This window comes from Struthio camelus, chromosome 2 (assembly GCF_040807025.1).
Source record: "Struthio camelus isolate bStrCam1 chromosome 2, bStrCam1.hap1, whole genome shotgun sequence".
Classification (NCBI taxonomy): domain Eukaryota; kingdom Metazoa; phylum Chordata; class Aves; order Struthioniformes; family Struthionidae; genus Struthio; species Struthio camelus.
This window is the reverse complement of record NC_090943.1, coordinates 70112862-70130910: the sequence shown is the minus strand read 5'-3', so window position 1 is coordinate 70130910 and position 18049 is coordinate 70112862. Positions and strand designations below refer to the sequence as shown.

The 18049-nt window shown below is 41.3% G+C and overlaps 1 protein-coding gene across 5 annotated transcripts in view; it reads left to right on the top strand.

The window, feature by feature from the left end:
• The window catches only part of MOCOS (molybdenum cofactor sulfurase), a 250951-nt gene that overhangs the window by 211462 nt on the left and 21440 nt on the right, over positions 1 to 18049 (top strand). For all 5 annotated transcript variants that reach the window (XM_068936213.1, XM_009676755.2, XM_068936214.1 and 2 more), the window contains 4 exons: positions 1456 to 1580; positions 2228 to 2333; positions 8727 to 8853; positions 11173 to 11277. In XM_068936213.1, the coding sequence (XP_068792314.1) occupies positions 1456 to 1580; positions 2228 to 2333; positions 8727 to 8853; positions 11173 to 11277 (463 nt within the window). The remainder of the gene's footprint in view (positions 1 to 1455; positions 1581 to 2227; positions 2334 to 8726; positions 8854 to 11172; positions 11278 to 18049) is intronic.

Sequence of the window (18049 nt, the reverse complement as noted above, 5' to 3'; positions counted from 1 at the left end):
CATATGGAAGCTCACCTTTTGGGGCCCTGATTCTTGCCACAGAGCCTGTATCTCATGATATCTGTGTTTCATTTCAGCTGAAGGACATCGCTGACCAGGTGCAGCTGGTTGGCATCAATCCAGTCTCAGGCTGGGGAGAAAGTTGGCAGAGTTGCACCCCAGTCAGAGTTCAGAACAGGAGCTGAAGTGAGATCTGATCCCTGCAGGATTTAGAAAATCTCTTTGATTTCCTTTTGTCTGGCTTTCCACCTGTGTAACGCAATTCAATCTACAGAACATTTTATAAGGCCAAGCAGCTTTCTCTCATCATGTTAGGGCACAGCATCCGTTGCTGTGAGAAACTGTTTCCTTGTTTCACGCAACAGATGGTCTCCATACAGATCAGCTTCTTCGGCTGTGTAGGACAGCAAGGTGAGCATAGCACTATGGCTATCTCATTTTCCTTACAAGAATCCTGCCTAGATAGGCATGAGAACTTGCATTCCTCTTACCTGTTTCTACCATTCCAAAGTTAGATTGTCAGTCAAGTTGCCTTTAGTAGTCAGTAGAATTAAACGCTTCCTGAGTGCCAGACATCGCATCCTAAGGTCCGGTATTGATGGGAAGTACTTACCTTTTTCCATTATTTGTGGAGGAAACCCAGAAAACTAGCTTAAACTAAATGCCTAATGTTTAGACTACAGAAGTTAAGATGATTGGTGGCTGAAGATGCTAATGACTTCCTAACAGTCTGATGCATAGCCTTCCTGAACTGAGACAGATTATCTGAAGATCCTTCTAGGAGGGATTACGTCCAGGTAAAGGAGAAAGAGCTATTGCCAGCCTTGCATAACCTACTAGACAAATTACTAGTAAAGGAAGCTGTGCTTAGATAAGGACAAACTAGTACTTGAGCTCTGGTAGCGGAGCCCTGTTGGGTCTTCCGAGTTAATGGGGAGTGTCTCTATTAACATGAATTAAATTAGAGAGTTAACATTTTTGTACCGGATGGGATCAGTAAAAACTGTATGCAGTGTGGCACAGTGGGGCAGTCATAAATTCAGCTCAGATTAATTCTCTTCATCTTATCTTAGTAAAAAAACACAGACCAAGGAGTAACTTTTCCGTAATAGTGTATTGTAATATCGTAATATGGGTTACCAGTTACTGTACTTCAGAGTCAGTCTTGAGCATTACAATTATATAGTTCCTTATTCCACAATAATTTTACGTATGAAGTTAAATTAGATCCCATAATTATTAAATTCAGTACTAAAACTACTCTTAAAGTTGAGGAAATCTGGTAAATAAAATTTTGCAGAACTTTACATCTCTCTTTGATCACTCATCAGACGCTATGGATTCTGTATTTTGTATTGAAAGGAGGAGAATAAGCATCTTCATTACTCGTCTTCAGTTTTGCAAGTTCATGTTTTGGCAGTCACATTTTGTTAATTCCCTCCTTTCTTGTGATAGGGTAAAAACATACGACTGCGGGGAGAGAATTGCTGGCTGGTTATCTATGTTTCTTGGCCGTTCATGTCGCTTGATAAGGCAAAGTTCAGACATAAAAAAGAATAGGCATCAGAAAAATGCAAAAGGTATGTTGGCATTCTTAAAAATGTATGTGATTCCTCACTTAGTAAATACAAAATACCTGGTTGGCTCATGGACTTCATACTGAGTACAAAATTACACTGATAGAGGGTGAGAGAGTCATGTGGTTTTGATCTATTAGGCTTCAAAAGGTACATTCAGAAGGTACCCAGACTGTTCTTATGCTGCCCTTCCATTTGTTAGACTTGGCGAAAATGTAGAGATATACCAATCTGGGCTTTTTAATCATCACTACCATGATACTGTCTGGAAATTCACTGATCATTTTGAAAAATGATCCTGAAAAATCCATTAACAGTGAATTTATTCTTATACTGAAATTCATTATAAAAGGGAACAAATTGAAAGAGCATGAAAAATCCATAGATATTGCTCTTGTAAATTATTTTACAAAATTGGTTAAAATCTCATCTCTATCACAGTTTCTAAATGTATTGCATCATTATGATTTACAAGTTGAGAGGATTCTTAGAATCTTTCCTTAGTGTCTGGAGCCCAGTGAATAACCTTTGTGATGAAAATGAATAAGAGGTCACAGGAAAGATGGGGTGAAATTGTTAGTATTATCTTCCTCGTTTTTAACCATCATTTTGTAATGTCGGATTGATTTTTTTTTTTTTTTTTTTTTTAGGTCTGGCACCTGCTACAAGTATCTCTCTCTCTCTCGTCAATGAAGCACAATACCTCCTGATAAATGTAGCAAGCATTTTGTATTTGAAGGAACATATTTCGGCAAGGTAAGATCCTTCTGTCTTCAAAGGTCTCTCAGCAGTCTTGGATTCCAGAATCCTATCATAAAATACCAATGTAATTGTTTCATGTAGAAGTTTTGAGATACTTCCTTTTCAGTCTTCAACAAATATAGAGGTACCAAACTGCTATAATTACTTATGTCTATATTGCTTCTGAAAATTTGGGTTAAATGCTTGAACATAACCTGTGTGCCACTCATCTTTAGGAATATGTCAATGTAATTCTTGTCAAATGATCCATTGGCAGGAGACTGTTAGGAGTAAGCCAACTGCTGCTTACAGGAGGAACAGGGATAATTACGTTTCCTCAGCATAAATAATCTGTCAGGTGAAAATATAACATCTTGATACTTACTGAAAGATTTCTCTCCTATGAGAAGGCTTAAGATTTAGAGTAAACATTCACAGCAGAAATATTTTAAAACTGTTTTCAGGACTGTATTTATTTTATTGCTGTTTCCTTTATTTGGTTGTTTCTGTATTGAATTTGACATTATTTGCACAGAAGTGGGAGACACAAACAGCAAAGGAAACATTGGGCCAGCCCAGAGTTTGAAGATAGGGAACACGTTACTGACTGAATTTTCATAAACTGACCGTGGAGAGTTGCTGTTTCTTGCATATAACTGAGGCCAGCTTCCTTCACTGAATTTCACAGCAAATCCTTCCTCAAGGCCTCCTTCGTAGCCCTGCTCACCACAGCCACAGTGTATGTCTCTGATCTCAGGTCACCCCTTTTCTGGTCTCACCAAACTATCCTGCCTCTGCTTGGTATCTTCTTAGTCACCCACTAGACCTTACCTTTGCATTGAAGTTGCTGTTTTGAGGAGGAATGTGTGCATATAGCTGAAGGATGAATATTCAGGTTTTAAAACCACTGACTGTATGAAGCAGCACTACAGAGCACTGGAGCTTGCACTGCCTTTCTTTACGCAGGAGACAATTGGGCAGCTTCAACGTATCCTGGCAGTGCCACCCAGAGAAAAATGCCTGGAGAAAGGAGGTTTGATCAGTGCCTCTCTCAATTGTTTTGACCACCTTTCTCAGTGACAGTTAGTGCTTTCTTTGGAAAAGGCTTGACAGCCTGGTTACATCTTCTTGAGAGAACAATGTTGTAAGCGTCCCTTCCTCAGACTAGTCTTTTCCATAGTGAGGCGCAGTGAGGAAGCTTCTTAGACATGGGATTTGAGGATAGCGCAAAGAAAAAAGAAGAATGCACTAGAGGGAGCAACAAAGGAAGATGAAGGAGGACAGGAGACTTGGGAAAACACGCAATGGCAGATCATCCCCGCTTGTGCAGCTCAGCTTTTCCAGTGTTCCTCGCCAGTACATCTAGGCTAGTAATCTACTTTGTCCCAAGGGAAACTCCAGCCATGACTGGAGCTGCCATGATGCCCAGGAAGCATCTTGCTTCCCGCTCTGCAGCACAGGTTGGAAAACTCTCCCCTACTTTGCCATGCTGAGCTTTCTCAGGATGTTGGGGGAAAGGACTTCAGCATAAATATACAGCATCATTCTGCACTGTTACTAAATCACTGTGGCCGGACTTTCCAAATACTGAATCGTGCACTGTTCAGTGCAGTGTGCAGGTTTAAGAATCGGTACATATGGGTCTTAATTAAATGCTTTTCGTTTTCAGGAAATGCTGTTAAGCTACTTTGCTTTTTTTTTTTTTTTTTAATGAAAACCTGTTAAGATTTGTAGAACGCTTTCAATCTTCAATTGAGTTTAAATAGTTTCTCTTCTTTTTTATCTTTCATAAGTAAAAATTAATCTTCCACTTTGCACTTGGCTCCTGAGAAGCGATCCAAAACAGTCACAGCATTTTAAATAAAAGCTAGAATGTACCATACTATTGTAGAGCTACATGCATAAGGAGACATCCATCCCTCTGGTGTTACCACTACCAGTCACCTCTGTGAAAATACTAATGGCCTAGCTTCATACTCAAATGTTCTTGATAGAAATATGCCCCTGAAGATGCAAATAATGATGCAAATAATTTTCAGCTTTTCCTGTTAAATATGTGGAATGCTTTCTGCATCCCAAGGCCAAGTGCTGTGGAAAGCCCAAAGTACCCAAGCTGGCTTTGGCAAAATATGTTGATTTTTACTACAGACACTCCTGTGGAGATCTGTGAAATGAAGATACCTGTCACTCCATCCAACTGACATGTGTTCGGGGGGGAGGGAACTAATGGCAATTTACTCAGATACGTGCTCAGAAGTGATTACAAGCATAACATGAGGGCTGGGGACAGGCACAAGAGAGGATGAGGTACTTTGGAGGCAAGCTTGAGCAGATTGAAGGCAGAGAGAGTAGGAGCATGGGCAGTGCTGTCCCGGAGGAGCAGGGGCAAGGGATGAAATTCCTAGAAGTGATGTCTTTTTTTTTTTTTTTTTTTTTTAAAAACAGCTTTTTAACAACTGGTTCAGGACACTGCCAGCACAGTTCCGGTGTTACTGGGGCTTTTGATGTTCCCACTAGTACCAGCGGTGATGGCAGGCACTCCTGTGTCACAAAATGCATTCAGAGCTCTCTCTGTCGAGCACCAAACCACTTTCTGTCAGGACTCAGCCAAGTTTGTGGACTAGGCCCACATGGACTGGGATGCAAAACAGTGTAACTGAGCTTGTTTATGACTAACTGCTATTTTTTTCCCCCGTTTGTCTGAGCATTGGTATAGCCAGCTCCTCCCATTGGTTTCCATCTCCTGCAATGATTAGAAGTTTTGTCTGAGTCATGGGGTTGCTTGTGGGTTCTCTAGGGAAACCTTGTATTGCTTAAGCTTCCCACAGCGCTTTCTACCCCCAGGCTCCTGTCAACAGCGAAGCCTTTAGTGGAACCGAGGTTGTGTGGTTTGCTTGAAAATCTGCACACTCAATTTATCCCTATGCACGTTTGTCTTCTAAAGATCATCCAGACTATTATAAACAAAACAAAGCTCTTCACACAACGGGCCTCTTCTGCCAAGACTACTTGATGTGAACAATTTTCCTTGTGCTTTGATTTTGCATGCTTTCCCTCATTTTAATTAAAACACAGTTTTAAACTGTTTGTCCTTACTTTTTAATTTTTTTTCCCCAGAAGAGAAACTTCTCTTTTCACTATATAGCCAGGTTTCTCTCTCTGCTGTAGGATGTCATATCTAAAACCACAGCTGAAGGAACCTTGAAAGTTGCTAGAGTCAGTGTTAGCCAATGCAAAATGAAATGTTCTTCCCCACTGACAAAGGTGCGGAGAGGGTCTCCTTTGCAACTTTTAGGGCTGTCCTTTTTATGGTACTGAGAAAGATATAGTATAAAGATAGAGAATGACAATTCAAAGGGGCAGCCAACTTTCTGATATTTGTATGCAGTCTGCCTTTCTGGCTCCCTCATCTATGTTCTCAGTACTCACACAAATCTACACTATGGCAGTTCAAATGCTTGTAAGGAGGTGTAGATGTCTCCACACAGATATTAAATTTTTTCAAAACACCCATCATTTGGTGCAATCTCCTGCATCCCAAGGGCAAATAATAATATGAGGAATACATTCGCTCACAAAATGTCTTTACTGGCCTTTTTCACCTTCCGTATCTGCTGGGTTTTTTCCATTTTGCTACTGCAGCAAGTGCAGAATGTCTTTGTATTTATTTTCTTTTTAGAAACATTTACCAAGTCAAATGACTGCTTACCCAAGAGATCACAGAATCGTTTAGGTTGGAAGGGACCTCTGGAGATCATCTAGTCCAACCTCCCTGCTCAAGCAGCGACCTCTAGAGCACATTTCCCAGGGGGAAATAATCACATCCAGGGGGATTTTGAATATCTCCAGGGAAGGAGACTCCACTAACTCTCTGGGCAACCTGTTCCAATGCTCTGTCACCCTCACAGTGAAGAAGTTTTTTCTCAGGTTCAGATGGAACTTCCTGTGTTTCAGTTTCTGCCCGTTGCCTCTTGTCCTGTTGCTGGGCACCGCAGAGAAGAGGCTGGCCTCATCCTCTTGACACTCCCCCTTCAGATACTTGTACACATTGATGAGATCCCCCCTCAGTCTTCTCTTCTCTAGGCTGAACAGGCCCAGCTCTTGCAGTCTTTCTTCCTAGGAGAGGTGCTCCAGCCCTTTAATCATCTTGGTAGCCCTCCGCTGGACTCTCTCCAGGAGTGCCATGTCTCTCTTGTACTGGGGAGCCCAGAACTGGACACAGTACTCCAGGTGAGGCCTCCCCAGGGCTGAGTAGAGGGGCAGCATCACCTCCCTCCACCTGCTGGCAACACTCTGCCTAATGCACCCCAGGATCCCATTGGCCTTCTTGGCCACAAGGGCACACTGCTGCCTCATGGTTAACTTGTTGTCTACCAGCACTCCCAGGTCCTTCTCTGCAGAGCTACTTTTCAGCAGGTCAACCCCCAGCCTGTACTGGTGCCTGGGATGATGCCTCCCGAGGTGCAGGACCCTGCACTTGCCTTTGTTGAACTTCAGGAGGTTCCTCTCCGCCCAGCTCTCCAGCCTGTCCAGGTCCCTCTGAATGGCAGCACAGTCTTCTGGTGTGTCAGCCACTCCCCCCAGTTCAGTATCATCAGCGCACTTGCTGAGGGTGCACTCTATGCCTTCCTCCAGGTCATTGATGACTACATTGAACAAGACTGGACCCAGGACTGACCCCTGGGGGACACCGCTAGCTACAGGCTTCCAACTTGACTCCGCGCCACTGACCACAACCCTCTGAGCTCGGCCATCCAGCCAGTTCTCCATCCACCTCACTGTCCACTCATTTAGCCCACACTTCCTGAGCTTCCCTAGGAGGACGTGATGGGAGACACTGTCCAAAGCCTTGCTGAAGTCCAGGGAGACAACATCCACTGCTCTGCCCTCCTCTACCCAGCCAGTCACCCCACCAGAGAAGGCTATCCGATTGGTCAAGCATGATTTCCCTTTGGTGAATCCATGCTGACTACTCCTGATCACCTTCTTGTCCTCCAGATGCTTAGTGAAGACCTCCAGGAGGAGCTTTTCCATCACCTTTCCGGGGATGGAGGTGAGGTTGACAGGCCTGGAGTTTCCTGGCTCCTCCTTCTTGCCCTTTTGGAAGACTGGGGTGAAGTTGGCTTTCTTCCAGTCCTCAGGCACCTCTCCTGATCTCCAGGCCCTTTCCAAGATGATGGAGAGTGGCCTAGCCATAACATCCACCAGCTCCCTCAGCACTCGTGGATGCATCCCGTCGGGGCCCATGGATTTATGGATGTCAAGTTTGGACAAAAGATCTCTAACCTGATCCTCCTCCACCAAGGGAGAGTCTTCCTTTCTCTGGCCTTCCTCTCTTGTCCCCAGGGTCTGGAATTCCCGAGGACTGGCCTTAGCAGTGAAGACTGAAGCAAAGGCAGCATTCAATAACTCTGCCTTCTCTATATCCTTTGTGACCAGGGCACCCGCCCCGTTCAGCAGCGGACCCACGTTTTCCCTGGTCTTCCTTTTGCAATTGATGTATTTGAAGAAGCCCTTCTTGTTGTCCTTGACATCCCTTGCCAGATTGAATTCCAACTGGGCCTTAGCCTTCCTTGTCGCATCCCTGCGGACTCTGACAACGTCCCTGTATTCCTCCCAAGTGGCCTGTCCCCTTTTCCACCTTCTGTGGACTTCCTTCTTGTGTTGGAGTTTTGCCAGCAGTTCCTTGCTCATCCATGCAGGTCTCCTGCCCGCTTTGCTGGACTTCTTCCTCAGAGGGATGCACCCATCTTGAGCCTGGAGGAGGTGATGCTTGAATATTAACCAGCTTTCTTGGACCCCTCTTCCTTCTAGGGCCCTACCCCATGAGATTCCTCCGAGCAGGTCCCTGAAGAGGCCCAAGTTAGCTCTCCTGAAGTCCAGCGTTGCAATCCTGCTCATTGCCCTGCTCCCTCCTTGTAGGATCCTCAACTCCACCATGTCATGGTCACTGCAGCCAAGGCTGCCCCCAACCTTCACATCTCCAACTAGACCTTCTTTGTTTGTTAGTACAAGGTCTAGCATTGCACCTCTCCTCGTTGGCGTCTCCACCACCTGAGTCAAGAAATTATCATCAATCCTTTTTATTTGTTATCATTAGCCTTATGTATGGTAGCTAATATGGAAATTTTCTCATATACATTCTTTACAATTGCAACTCCACATGCTTTCATACCTACTTTACAATTTTAGGTTACATCTCTGAAGAAGCCACCTAGAGGATTATAAACTATAGTAAAATACCTTGTGCCTTTTTCGTAGCTTTTGTATTAAAATTTGGTCCAACTAATTCCGGAGAAGAAGTATTTGCTGAATCATATTAGCCACTAGATTCTTAAAGCACAAATATCTACTGGAAAACTAGTTAATAAAGCTTATCTGCTTTTTTCCATGAAATCTGTGACACAGACTGGAAGAGCCGTTGGAAGTAGAGGAACTAATCCAACGCTTCCGTGCTAACATTGTCATCAGTGCACCAGAGTCCTTTGAAGAAGAAGAATGGGCCGAGATTTCAATAGGTTCTCTGCGGTTTGAGGTATAGACTCATCTCCCTTGTCCTTTTCTGTCACAACGCATTTTCACCCCTGGAGACAAAGCAATTTTTGCAAGGCTTTATCTGGGACACAGGCAGCACAGTTAATGAAGTTTATGCAATGTGTTAAAAAATATATATTGTGACCAAACATGCTTTAATATGATTGAGAGGTTTTGACATTCTCCTCCCCCACTTTTTTTTTTTTTTCCTGATCTTACAGTTCATAGCATTTCCTACCTTCATCCAGATAGGGGAAGAATCATCACTGTTTTGGAGCAGAGTTTGCAGCAAATATTTAGCAGGCATAAGTCATGAGAGAATACTGGTTGCTGATAAGCATTGTAGTCCAAATGTTGTCTCGGATGGCGCCGCATCTGGTGACTGGTTGCCTGCAGATGGGATGTGAATACAAGTAACGATCACTGTGTATTGCCCTCTGTTATATGCATTTTCTCTCAATCTCCATCCAAGATGTGTTTCTTGATCAACCTGACCTTGGTCTAACTTGGTAAAGTTCTTTTATATGTTATGCTGCATAGCATTTCTAACATTATAATGTGCTTTATGCTATCAGGAAAATGCTATAGAGTCAGCCTTTGTTGACAGAATAATTCTTTTGAGAAAAACCTTCAACAAACAGTCCATGAGGAAGATATGCATGAAACCTAAGGGAGAGATGCACATATTCCAGTTGGTTTCTCTGGTCCTCTTATGTGAAATATGTATTTGAAAGTCCATTGCCTGGAATGTAGAAGTGGCTTATTCATTGTTTGCTTAGGGATGATAACGAAGGTGTGAATAACACAATTGTTAAGGTCAGATCTAGAAGCTGTGATAGAAATCCCTCTCACTTCTTTCAGGTCAGCATACTGTAAGAAATGGCAAGGTTTTTTTTTTAGTAAAGATAGAAAATATGACTTGTCTTTTTTTTACATGTACTTTGATAAATAAGCTGTAATATGAGACAGAGACTTGAGAAATTTCCTTAGGTAGGAGATGAGGAACACATCCTTGATGTATAGCTTTTTGAAGGCTGGAGTCACACCAGGGAACTCAGTTCAGGCACCTCTGGTGGAAAGTACTGTAAAACTACAGTATAAAACTACATTCCTGCTTTTGGTATTGAAATATTTTAGGAACGCAAGCCTAAAAAAGAAAGGCTTATGCAAGTTAATTTGTCTTTTCAAGTCTCTGCTAGGTCCTTGTTCAGATAGTGATGTGGTAACAATACAAATGGTGGTAATGGTGCTTGATGCTAGTAAAGGGATAGAAGAAGCTGGTAAACTGTGACAAAGTAAAGCAGGGAGAAATATCATCTCCTCTACCTTGTGTTTTTTTTCTTTTAATAAAATACTAAAGCTATGGGAATTCATCTTCTGAAAAAGAAGAGCCAAATGTGTGGTTTTGATGATTACACTGAATAGTTTTACATGCAGTTTTAGGTGTACCTTAAAGAACTGAAATAGCACTTCAGATCTGTGTGTAAAAATATTTGCAGTGCAAATATTTATTATTTGCCCCCTTGAATCGTATGACAGATTTCACAGAAGTAGAATGTGTAATCTGAGATGCTGTAAAAGCAATTAGTTCTTAAAATGTAGAGCTTTGGAAAAATTAGGGATGCAATACTAAGTGAAAGGGGATAAGATAATGCTGTAAAAGGTAAGAAGAAACTCACTGAAATATTTATTCCTAAAAAAACACCCTAGTTCAAACAAGAGTTAATTTGGGGGAACCATGGTCTTTATTACACATAGACTAGAAGATCGCGTTATTCCTTCTGACCTCATAAAGTTGTGAAAATCAGATTTTGCACTCTGATCATTTACAAAGAGCCATGAAAATCAGAAAGAGTGTGGTATATTATGTATATTTCAACTGCACTGAAGCAATGTAAACCAAACGCTGTTAGTTTAACTCCAAAAGAATCCTCCTGTGGTCAAATCCTAGGGTCCTGGCTTAATTTTACACTCAGTTCTTTGGGCAAGTGTCCCTGCCAGTCAGCAGATGAAGTGAAGCCAGCAGGAAATATAAGTATATAAACAGTTGGTATTTCTCAGATTCTGTCTGTGGGAAGTATTTCAAGGAAAAGAAAGGAAAAAGGAAAGAATTCAAAATTCAATGAGAACTTCCCAAATGGAGCCTTTGAAAATGTTAGGTGAACAGGCATGACCTCTTACATAATGAAAGCATAAAATGACACTGAAAAAGTACATGAAAGATGTGTTTTTAAGATGTTATGGCAGTCAGAAGCTTGTACTGTTCCGTGTTATCCTGTTCTGATATGTATGTGTGAACCTTCTTTAACTGGAATTTCAGGTTGTGGGTCCATGTAGCAGATGTCAGGTAATCTGCATTGATCAACAGTCTGGAGAACGAAACAAAGAATTTCTGCAGTCTCTGTCCGCTGCCAGAGGTAGAAAGGTCAGTACAATACTCCAAAATAGCTGTATGGAAAGATGTAGGGACTTCATTGCCTGCGTATGGAAATATCTGCTGATAGAATATTCCCTATTAAGTTGTTATGCTAATCATTACCATTTATTCTTTCAGTAAAAAGAGGATACACTTACAACCCAGATATGACACCGCCTCTTTCTATAAAATGCCCAACACATTTTTTATTCAGAAATTGACTATTAATATGTATTATTTTTTACTACATTTACTTTTGTTCTGTACCTACTACCTTACAATATGTTTCTTTTGGACTGGAAAAACAAGCCAAAGTGTTCATGTCATTCAAGAAGAGATATCTGTAGAAAAATCAAAAAGTGTTTGCAACTGCAGTTAGCTCGTAGTTAACTGTATAGTTAGCTTGACTAAACCTTACTGAAAGTTTTAGCCTCTGAGAAACTACTTAGCAGGAAACACAGAGTAAACATGAATATAGTCAGAGAAGAAACTAATCGATTAGAAGAAGAGCTGACTGGGGAATGCATTTGAAATACAGGGGTTCATTAGGAGTCATTCTGCTTCCTAAGGCTGCATTACTTCTTGGATTTGAGAGTGTTCAGACAGTAGATAGACATTTCAGCATCCCAAAAGCTTCACAGATCTCCTCATAAGTATTTATTTAATTGAAAATACTGATTCTAAGTTCATTGTTTGCTGTTTGTTAAGCTTCTGTTGTAAAACTTTGTTGTCCAGTCAGGGCTTGGAAGCCTCGCCTTGTAGGTTGGCAGCCAAACAGTGGCCAAAAACCCAGTATTAGGCACAGCACAGAGACAAGGCAGTAACAAACAGGTTGATATTATTCGGCCAAACAATGCACAGACAAGTTACAAATAACGCATTCTTTATTTAAAAAAAAATGGATTAGTCTCAGTGACTCATTAAGCAAACAAAGAGCTACATTTTCAATGAATGTTATCCTTGGTGAATGGCTCTGCCAGCTTCGACTTGGAGCCAGCTGCCTGGTGCAGAGTGGAACGGCTGTGAGATGCCAGCAGACAGAGGCCAGCTGTGTAGGCACAGCGTCCTGCTGACCTGAGATGACTTAGGGTTGTTCTGCAGGCTCTGGCGTGCAGAGGTTTGCAGCACGTGTGCCTTCATGAGATGAGCTCCTGGCCCCCCTGGGTAACCTGAGGACAAGAGCCCTATGGAGGTAATGGGGAGCCACAGCTGGCACATCTGGGTCACTTTACAGTGCTTTCTGGCACTCTGGGTAAGGATGCTGCTCAGCTGCCAAATGGGGTGCAGTGTGTGGAGGGCTTTCTCTCTACCCACACTGGATTTAATGGATTTATAAGCCTCTATAGAGGGAAAGCACTCTGTATTCAGGGACCTTGTCAAGTGACAATGAAACCGTCCCTGGGATACAGATTCTCCAGAGAGACAAAGCATCTTCTGCGTGTTTCCCACAGCAGAGATGAACTTCTCTTTGATTCTGATTAACTCAGCAATGCAAAGACTTTCTTGATACAAACACTTCTAGAACCAACTCATTTACACAGAATTAAGAAAAAGAGAGCAATCCAGCCTCTTGAGAACCTGGCATCAGATAAAAGACGCGTGGCAAGGCAAGGCACTGCAGAGCACAGTGCTGCCATTCAGAGTGGGGGAGTGCTCTGCTTCCCTCGGCTGTGCAGCCGTACTCATGCTGCAGAGAACTGGGCCTTCAGCTCTTTGATTTTTCCCGACCTTCAGTGGAAGATTCCCCTCTCTGGCAGAAGAGAAGGCTGCTGGCAGAAGAGATCTTGTGAGCAGGCTCTCACAAGGCCAAGTCCTCTGCGGTAACCTGATGGCCGAAAGAGAGTGTTTGAATTGCTTTTGCCTGAACTGGCCTAAGAAGAGCTCATAACCTAACTCTCCTGCAAGTTGTCTCTGGGTTGATAATCTCCAGCTGGTTGTCAGTGAGTAGCACCTAAGGACTATGGCATCTTCAGTGTGCTAAGCAGGCCTGGCAGAGGACACCGATCCCAGCCTTTCACAATTCATAGTGGGGAGAGAGAAACAACATCGAGTTCATGCAGCTATGCTAAACTGCAGAGCTTGTCCTTTGGTGACTTATGTCTGTGGCATGTGCTTTTCTTTTAAAAAGTCACCTACTGGACATCGGTTTATTTTTTATCAGATAGATACTGATTCAGTGAAGGAATTCAGCAGTGTTTATTCCCAGCTGTCAATAAGGCAATTCTAACTACAACAAACAAATGCAGCAAACAAGATTTAAGCTAATTTCCAAATACAAGGGGAACTGCTACTTTTGAAAGGTTGCTGTAGTTGCTTGATTTCCAAAACGTTAAAGTCACTGTGCATGGGATTGGATAGCAAATCTTGCATGCTTAATGTGACAGCCATATGTCAATATTTACCATTTTGTTTTGTTTTTCCAAGAAGAATACCAATCAAGAGGAATGTATCAAGCTTGATCAAAAGGTAGCCTGAAGTAAAGCACTGCCAATGAACTTCAATACTGAGTGAGATAAAGTGAGGCATGTAAGAGGTGGCTCAGTATTCGTTTCTGAAATTATATTGTCCTACGTTCCTCTGAGGCTGAGAGAACCTGGTGTTCCAAGTTGAAAGACTGAGGCTTTGCACACATGGATTGCTGCTGAAAGTCAGAACCAGCTACTGTAATTAGCCACACAAGCAATTTGCATGTTTCCTGCTAAATGTAAAGCAGGGTGATGAAGCCTAGCCAGATATATTTTAGGAAAACCTTTTATCACCTTGTTTGAATTAAAATGCAAGCACCTCTGCAAAGAGGTTCTGAGCTCTACTGCCGTCAGTTTAGAGGAAACACTCATTAAAAATTTCTTCTGTAATTTTTGACTGAGAAGGAAAAATGAGCTCTCCTTGTGTGACAGAGCTTTCTGTGTTATTGCAGGAGACTAGGAAAGTCTAGATAACTACCTTAAACAAATAACACAAATCTACCAGCGCACTGATTCCCGTGCATCTCCACCTGATGCAAAACACACATGGACAGAAAAGAGAGAACACTGAATTCTTGCCCATCGTCTGTGTTTTGCAGGTGCGGTGTAACACTAATACTAGAAACCCTGTAGGTGTATTTCCAGCCCTGCTGTAAGCTGGGACTTGCTATCAGGGTAACAAAGGGAATTGCATTAGCAGTCTGCCCCAGTATAAATGCATGGATAGCAGCACATCAAGGGAAATCCACTATGTCTGCACATGCCCTCATATACTAAAGGGCTTGTGTTTTTTCCTGAGGGCCACTGATCCCCCTTTATGGACCTCCTCATGCCTCGGGAGAGCTCCTCTTCCTGCAAAATTAGACACCATGCCTTTGGAGTGCTTACAGAAACATTAAGGACAGCAAATGACTCCTTTTATCTGATGCATTATTATCATCATCTTCATAGAGTAACACAGGGCTTTACACAATGCAATGCCTTTCATATAGTGATCTGAAACACTTGCAAACAATGATTGATGTAATTAGTAGAGCTCTGTGAATAACATGATTCTCTTTTCTGCTTTGCGGTTGAATTGGGAAATGCATTTGTTTAAGGTAGACAGCAAAGGAAAATCAGTTCTTAACAAAATACCCTTCTGTCCAGCAACTTTCACAAAATAAGATGTTATCTTTGACACCAAGTTAAAAGTTTCCTTTCTTTCCAGTACAAAAAATCAGCATGTCAAAAATGAAAGCTTTAATTTTCCTGTTTTTAACACTTTACAAATAGGTTTTGGTCAATCCAGAGCTAATAGAAAATCCTTACATTAAAAAAAAAAAAAAGCTTTAATAACTGCGTCTTCCAAAACCTTTGCATGGGAGGGAGGCCATATTACTATATGAATAAAGCAAGCAGAAGAGAACAGGCCAATTCATCTATTGATAGAAGGCAGCTGCAAGCTGCATCCAGAAGCAAAATCCAGAGCCCGTCAGTCGAAAGGTAAGTTTTAGTGCGCAGGTTGTTGAGCAGCTATATCTTAAAGGCTTCTCATCTCAGCCATTGTCAGATGTAGCACCACAGGTTTCTATCTTACAAAAAGATACATTGTACCCAGGAAACTTCTCTGTCAGTGGGTATCTAAGCACTGCGTATTAATGTTGATTCCGTAAATGTACTTGAAACAACATGCAAGAATGACAGCACGGTATAGCTCCTCCTTTAAGTGAGTGTGATGACTACTCTTCTGTGATTCACTGTTGGGCAAGAATAAGTACATTTTACTTAGTTATCCCAGCAATTACTTTTTGTGCTTCTACGATCAAGAAACTTTCTGGTTCTGTCCCTGTGAAGTTGAGGAGCGACAGGAAGAGCCCCTACTGATATAGGAAGACTGAGGGGATAAAGCCACAGCAGTCACAGTCCTGCTCCCTCTGCTCGGTTCTTGATTTGTTTTGGGGAGGTTATATGCAGAATAAAATGCCCTTGAAGTCAGGAAAGGGTAGTAACAGCAGAGAGAGATTATGCAGTTCATTGTAATAGCTCTGCAGGCTGTAATCTCTGTGGCTGAAAGCGTCTTTTTCTATCAGTGAAATGTGAGAAGGGCCAATTTCTACTTTTTGTCTTTCCCTTGAAACAGAGTTGTGGGGTTGTGGGATGGACAGCTGTTGCTTTTTTGGTAATTGTCTGTATTTGCTGAGCTAATATTTGTAACTACTGCAAAAAAAAACCCGGGAAATTTACTTAAAAGATGTTAAATCTACTTCTGGTAATCACAAGTGAAATTTGATCCTAAAAACATTCACAAAAAGAAAGGTATCAGAAATGAGAATGTTCTTACAGGAAAACACTCATCCAAGTCGGTATTAACACTTGAATATGTGTACCATCACCTTGAAAACGCCTTAGGCATCATCCAGTCTCAAAGCAACAGAAAAATGTTATGAGACTTTAGATGCCCAATCAGAGTAGGAAAAGATTGATGAAAAGTGTTAAAACAGTATTTGAGGACTCCTCAAGATAAGATATATTCCTATATGCCTTTTCTTAAATAATTTTGAATGGTTTAAAGTGCTATAAAAATCAAAACCTGTTTAAATTATGCAGAACAACAGAAATCAGGTAAATTAAATTGTTCACAGTGAACAATCTGCACAGGTTTATTTTAGTCTTGTTTTAAAATAAATCAAGCTGTCAATGCAGTGACAAAAATACATAAAAAAATGTTCACGGATAAAATAAGTACACCTATATTGATGAGTTATAAAATTCCTTCCTGTGTGAAATGTGGTATAGCATGGACTAATATTTTATTGATTTTACAGCATTTAGTTTCTGATTGCCTCATTTTTAAAGCAATAGAATTAAGGCAAGTGTCATCCTTGCATTGGAGTATAGGAAGTAAATCCAGGATATTAACCACAAGGCTGAAAACCACGTCATTTGTACCAAGAAAGAAATGGCAGCTTGTCACCAAATAAGAGAAAAATAAATACAAGATAATAATATTATATACTTTAATATTTAAAATGAAATAGTTACTTTTCCATGTTATCATCATGGTTGATCCGACACAGTCACTGTGCTATTGGTTTTGGGTTGTACTCTCCTGCAGTCATTCCTTTAGCATTAAATACTAGGACACTGACCACAGAGATCTACTTTATGTCTAAAAGTTTTGATATCGTTATGGTCACAGATATCCAAAAGGTGTCATAGAATAGAAAAGGTGTAATAGAGTCGGCCTCATCAGGTCCAATACATGCCCGGTATATGTGAAATGCCAGTGAGATGAAGGAATAGCTGAAATAGCAAAGAAAACTCTACTTGGGAGCTGGCTTTTTCAGTGCTTAGGATTACAAACGAAGCAGAACAGAATCCTGAGTGATACTGAGGCAATGTATTGTTAGATCCCTGCTTTATAGCATCTCTCTTACTTGACAGTATGTCTCAGCCTTAAATCTCACTATCTCGTCAAAGACTTAAAGGTGTTCCATGTTACTTCATTACCGTATTTTTATTTAATTAGATAGTGTAAGAATGGAGAAAACTTGCTACCTTCATATTAAGACTGTCAAGCACATTCCCTTAAATTCAGCTAATAAATGATGGGGGTTTTATTATTATTTATTGCAGTTCCCTTTACCTAGTATATTTTTCTAAACCTTCTGTGATTGCAGATCACTCTATTTCAGGAACATCTATCTGAACAATGGCAGTAAATGTCATCAGGAAATGGAAAAGGAGAAGAGAGTTTCGTTTTAAAAAATGAGTTTTTTCATAGACATACCGAATCAATTTCATTTGCCTATTTATTTGTTTTACACTTTGGCGTGACTGATAACCAAACACTTTGGCTGTAGTGTGCCAAAACCAAATACTTTTATACTGAAACTTTTAACAATTGACAAGAAAACAGGCATTGGGTTTCCAGGTTCCTCAGTTTGGGGAACAAAGACATTCTGAAGTCTGCAATTCAATTACCGATGTAACATAGTCTTTAGCATTCCTCTTTATTTCTTACTTGACATATTTCTTCAATTAACTGCTTTCTAATTGTTGGGGAAATGTTATCCTGAGGTTGCAAGGCTGTTTTTTCCTCCACATTCCTGAAGTTTCCCACTGTTGGAAAACAAAGCCACATTGGGTAAAATATTTTCTCAGTCTGCTAATGTGGTATTTCCATATTACACCCAACTGTTTACAGCTGTAACTGGAGTGTCTCGCGTGCTTAAAATTAAGACCACACGTAAGTGTTTTGTCTGAGTGCAGACATAGCAGATTAGTTTTTCAGTGCCTGGGAGGGTTGTACAGTCAGCAGGTGAAGTAGTTGC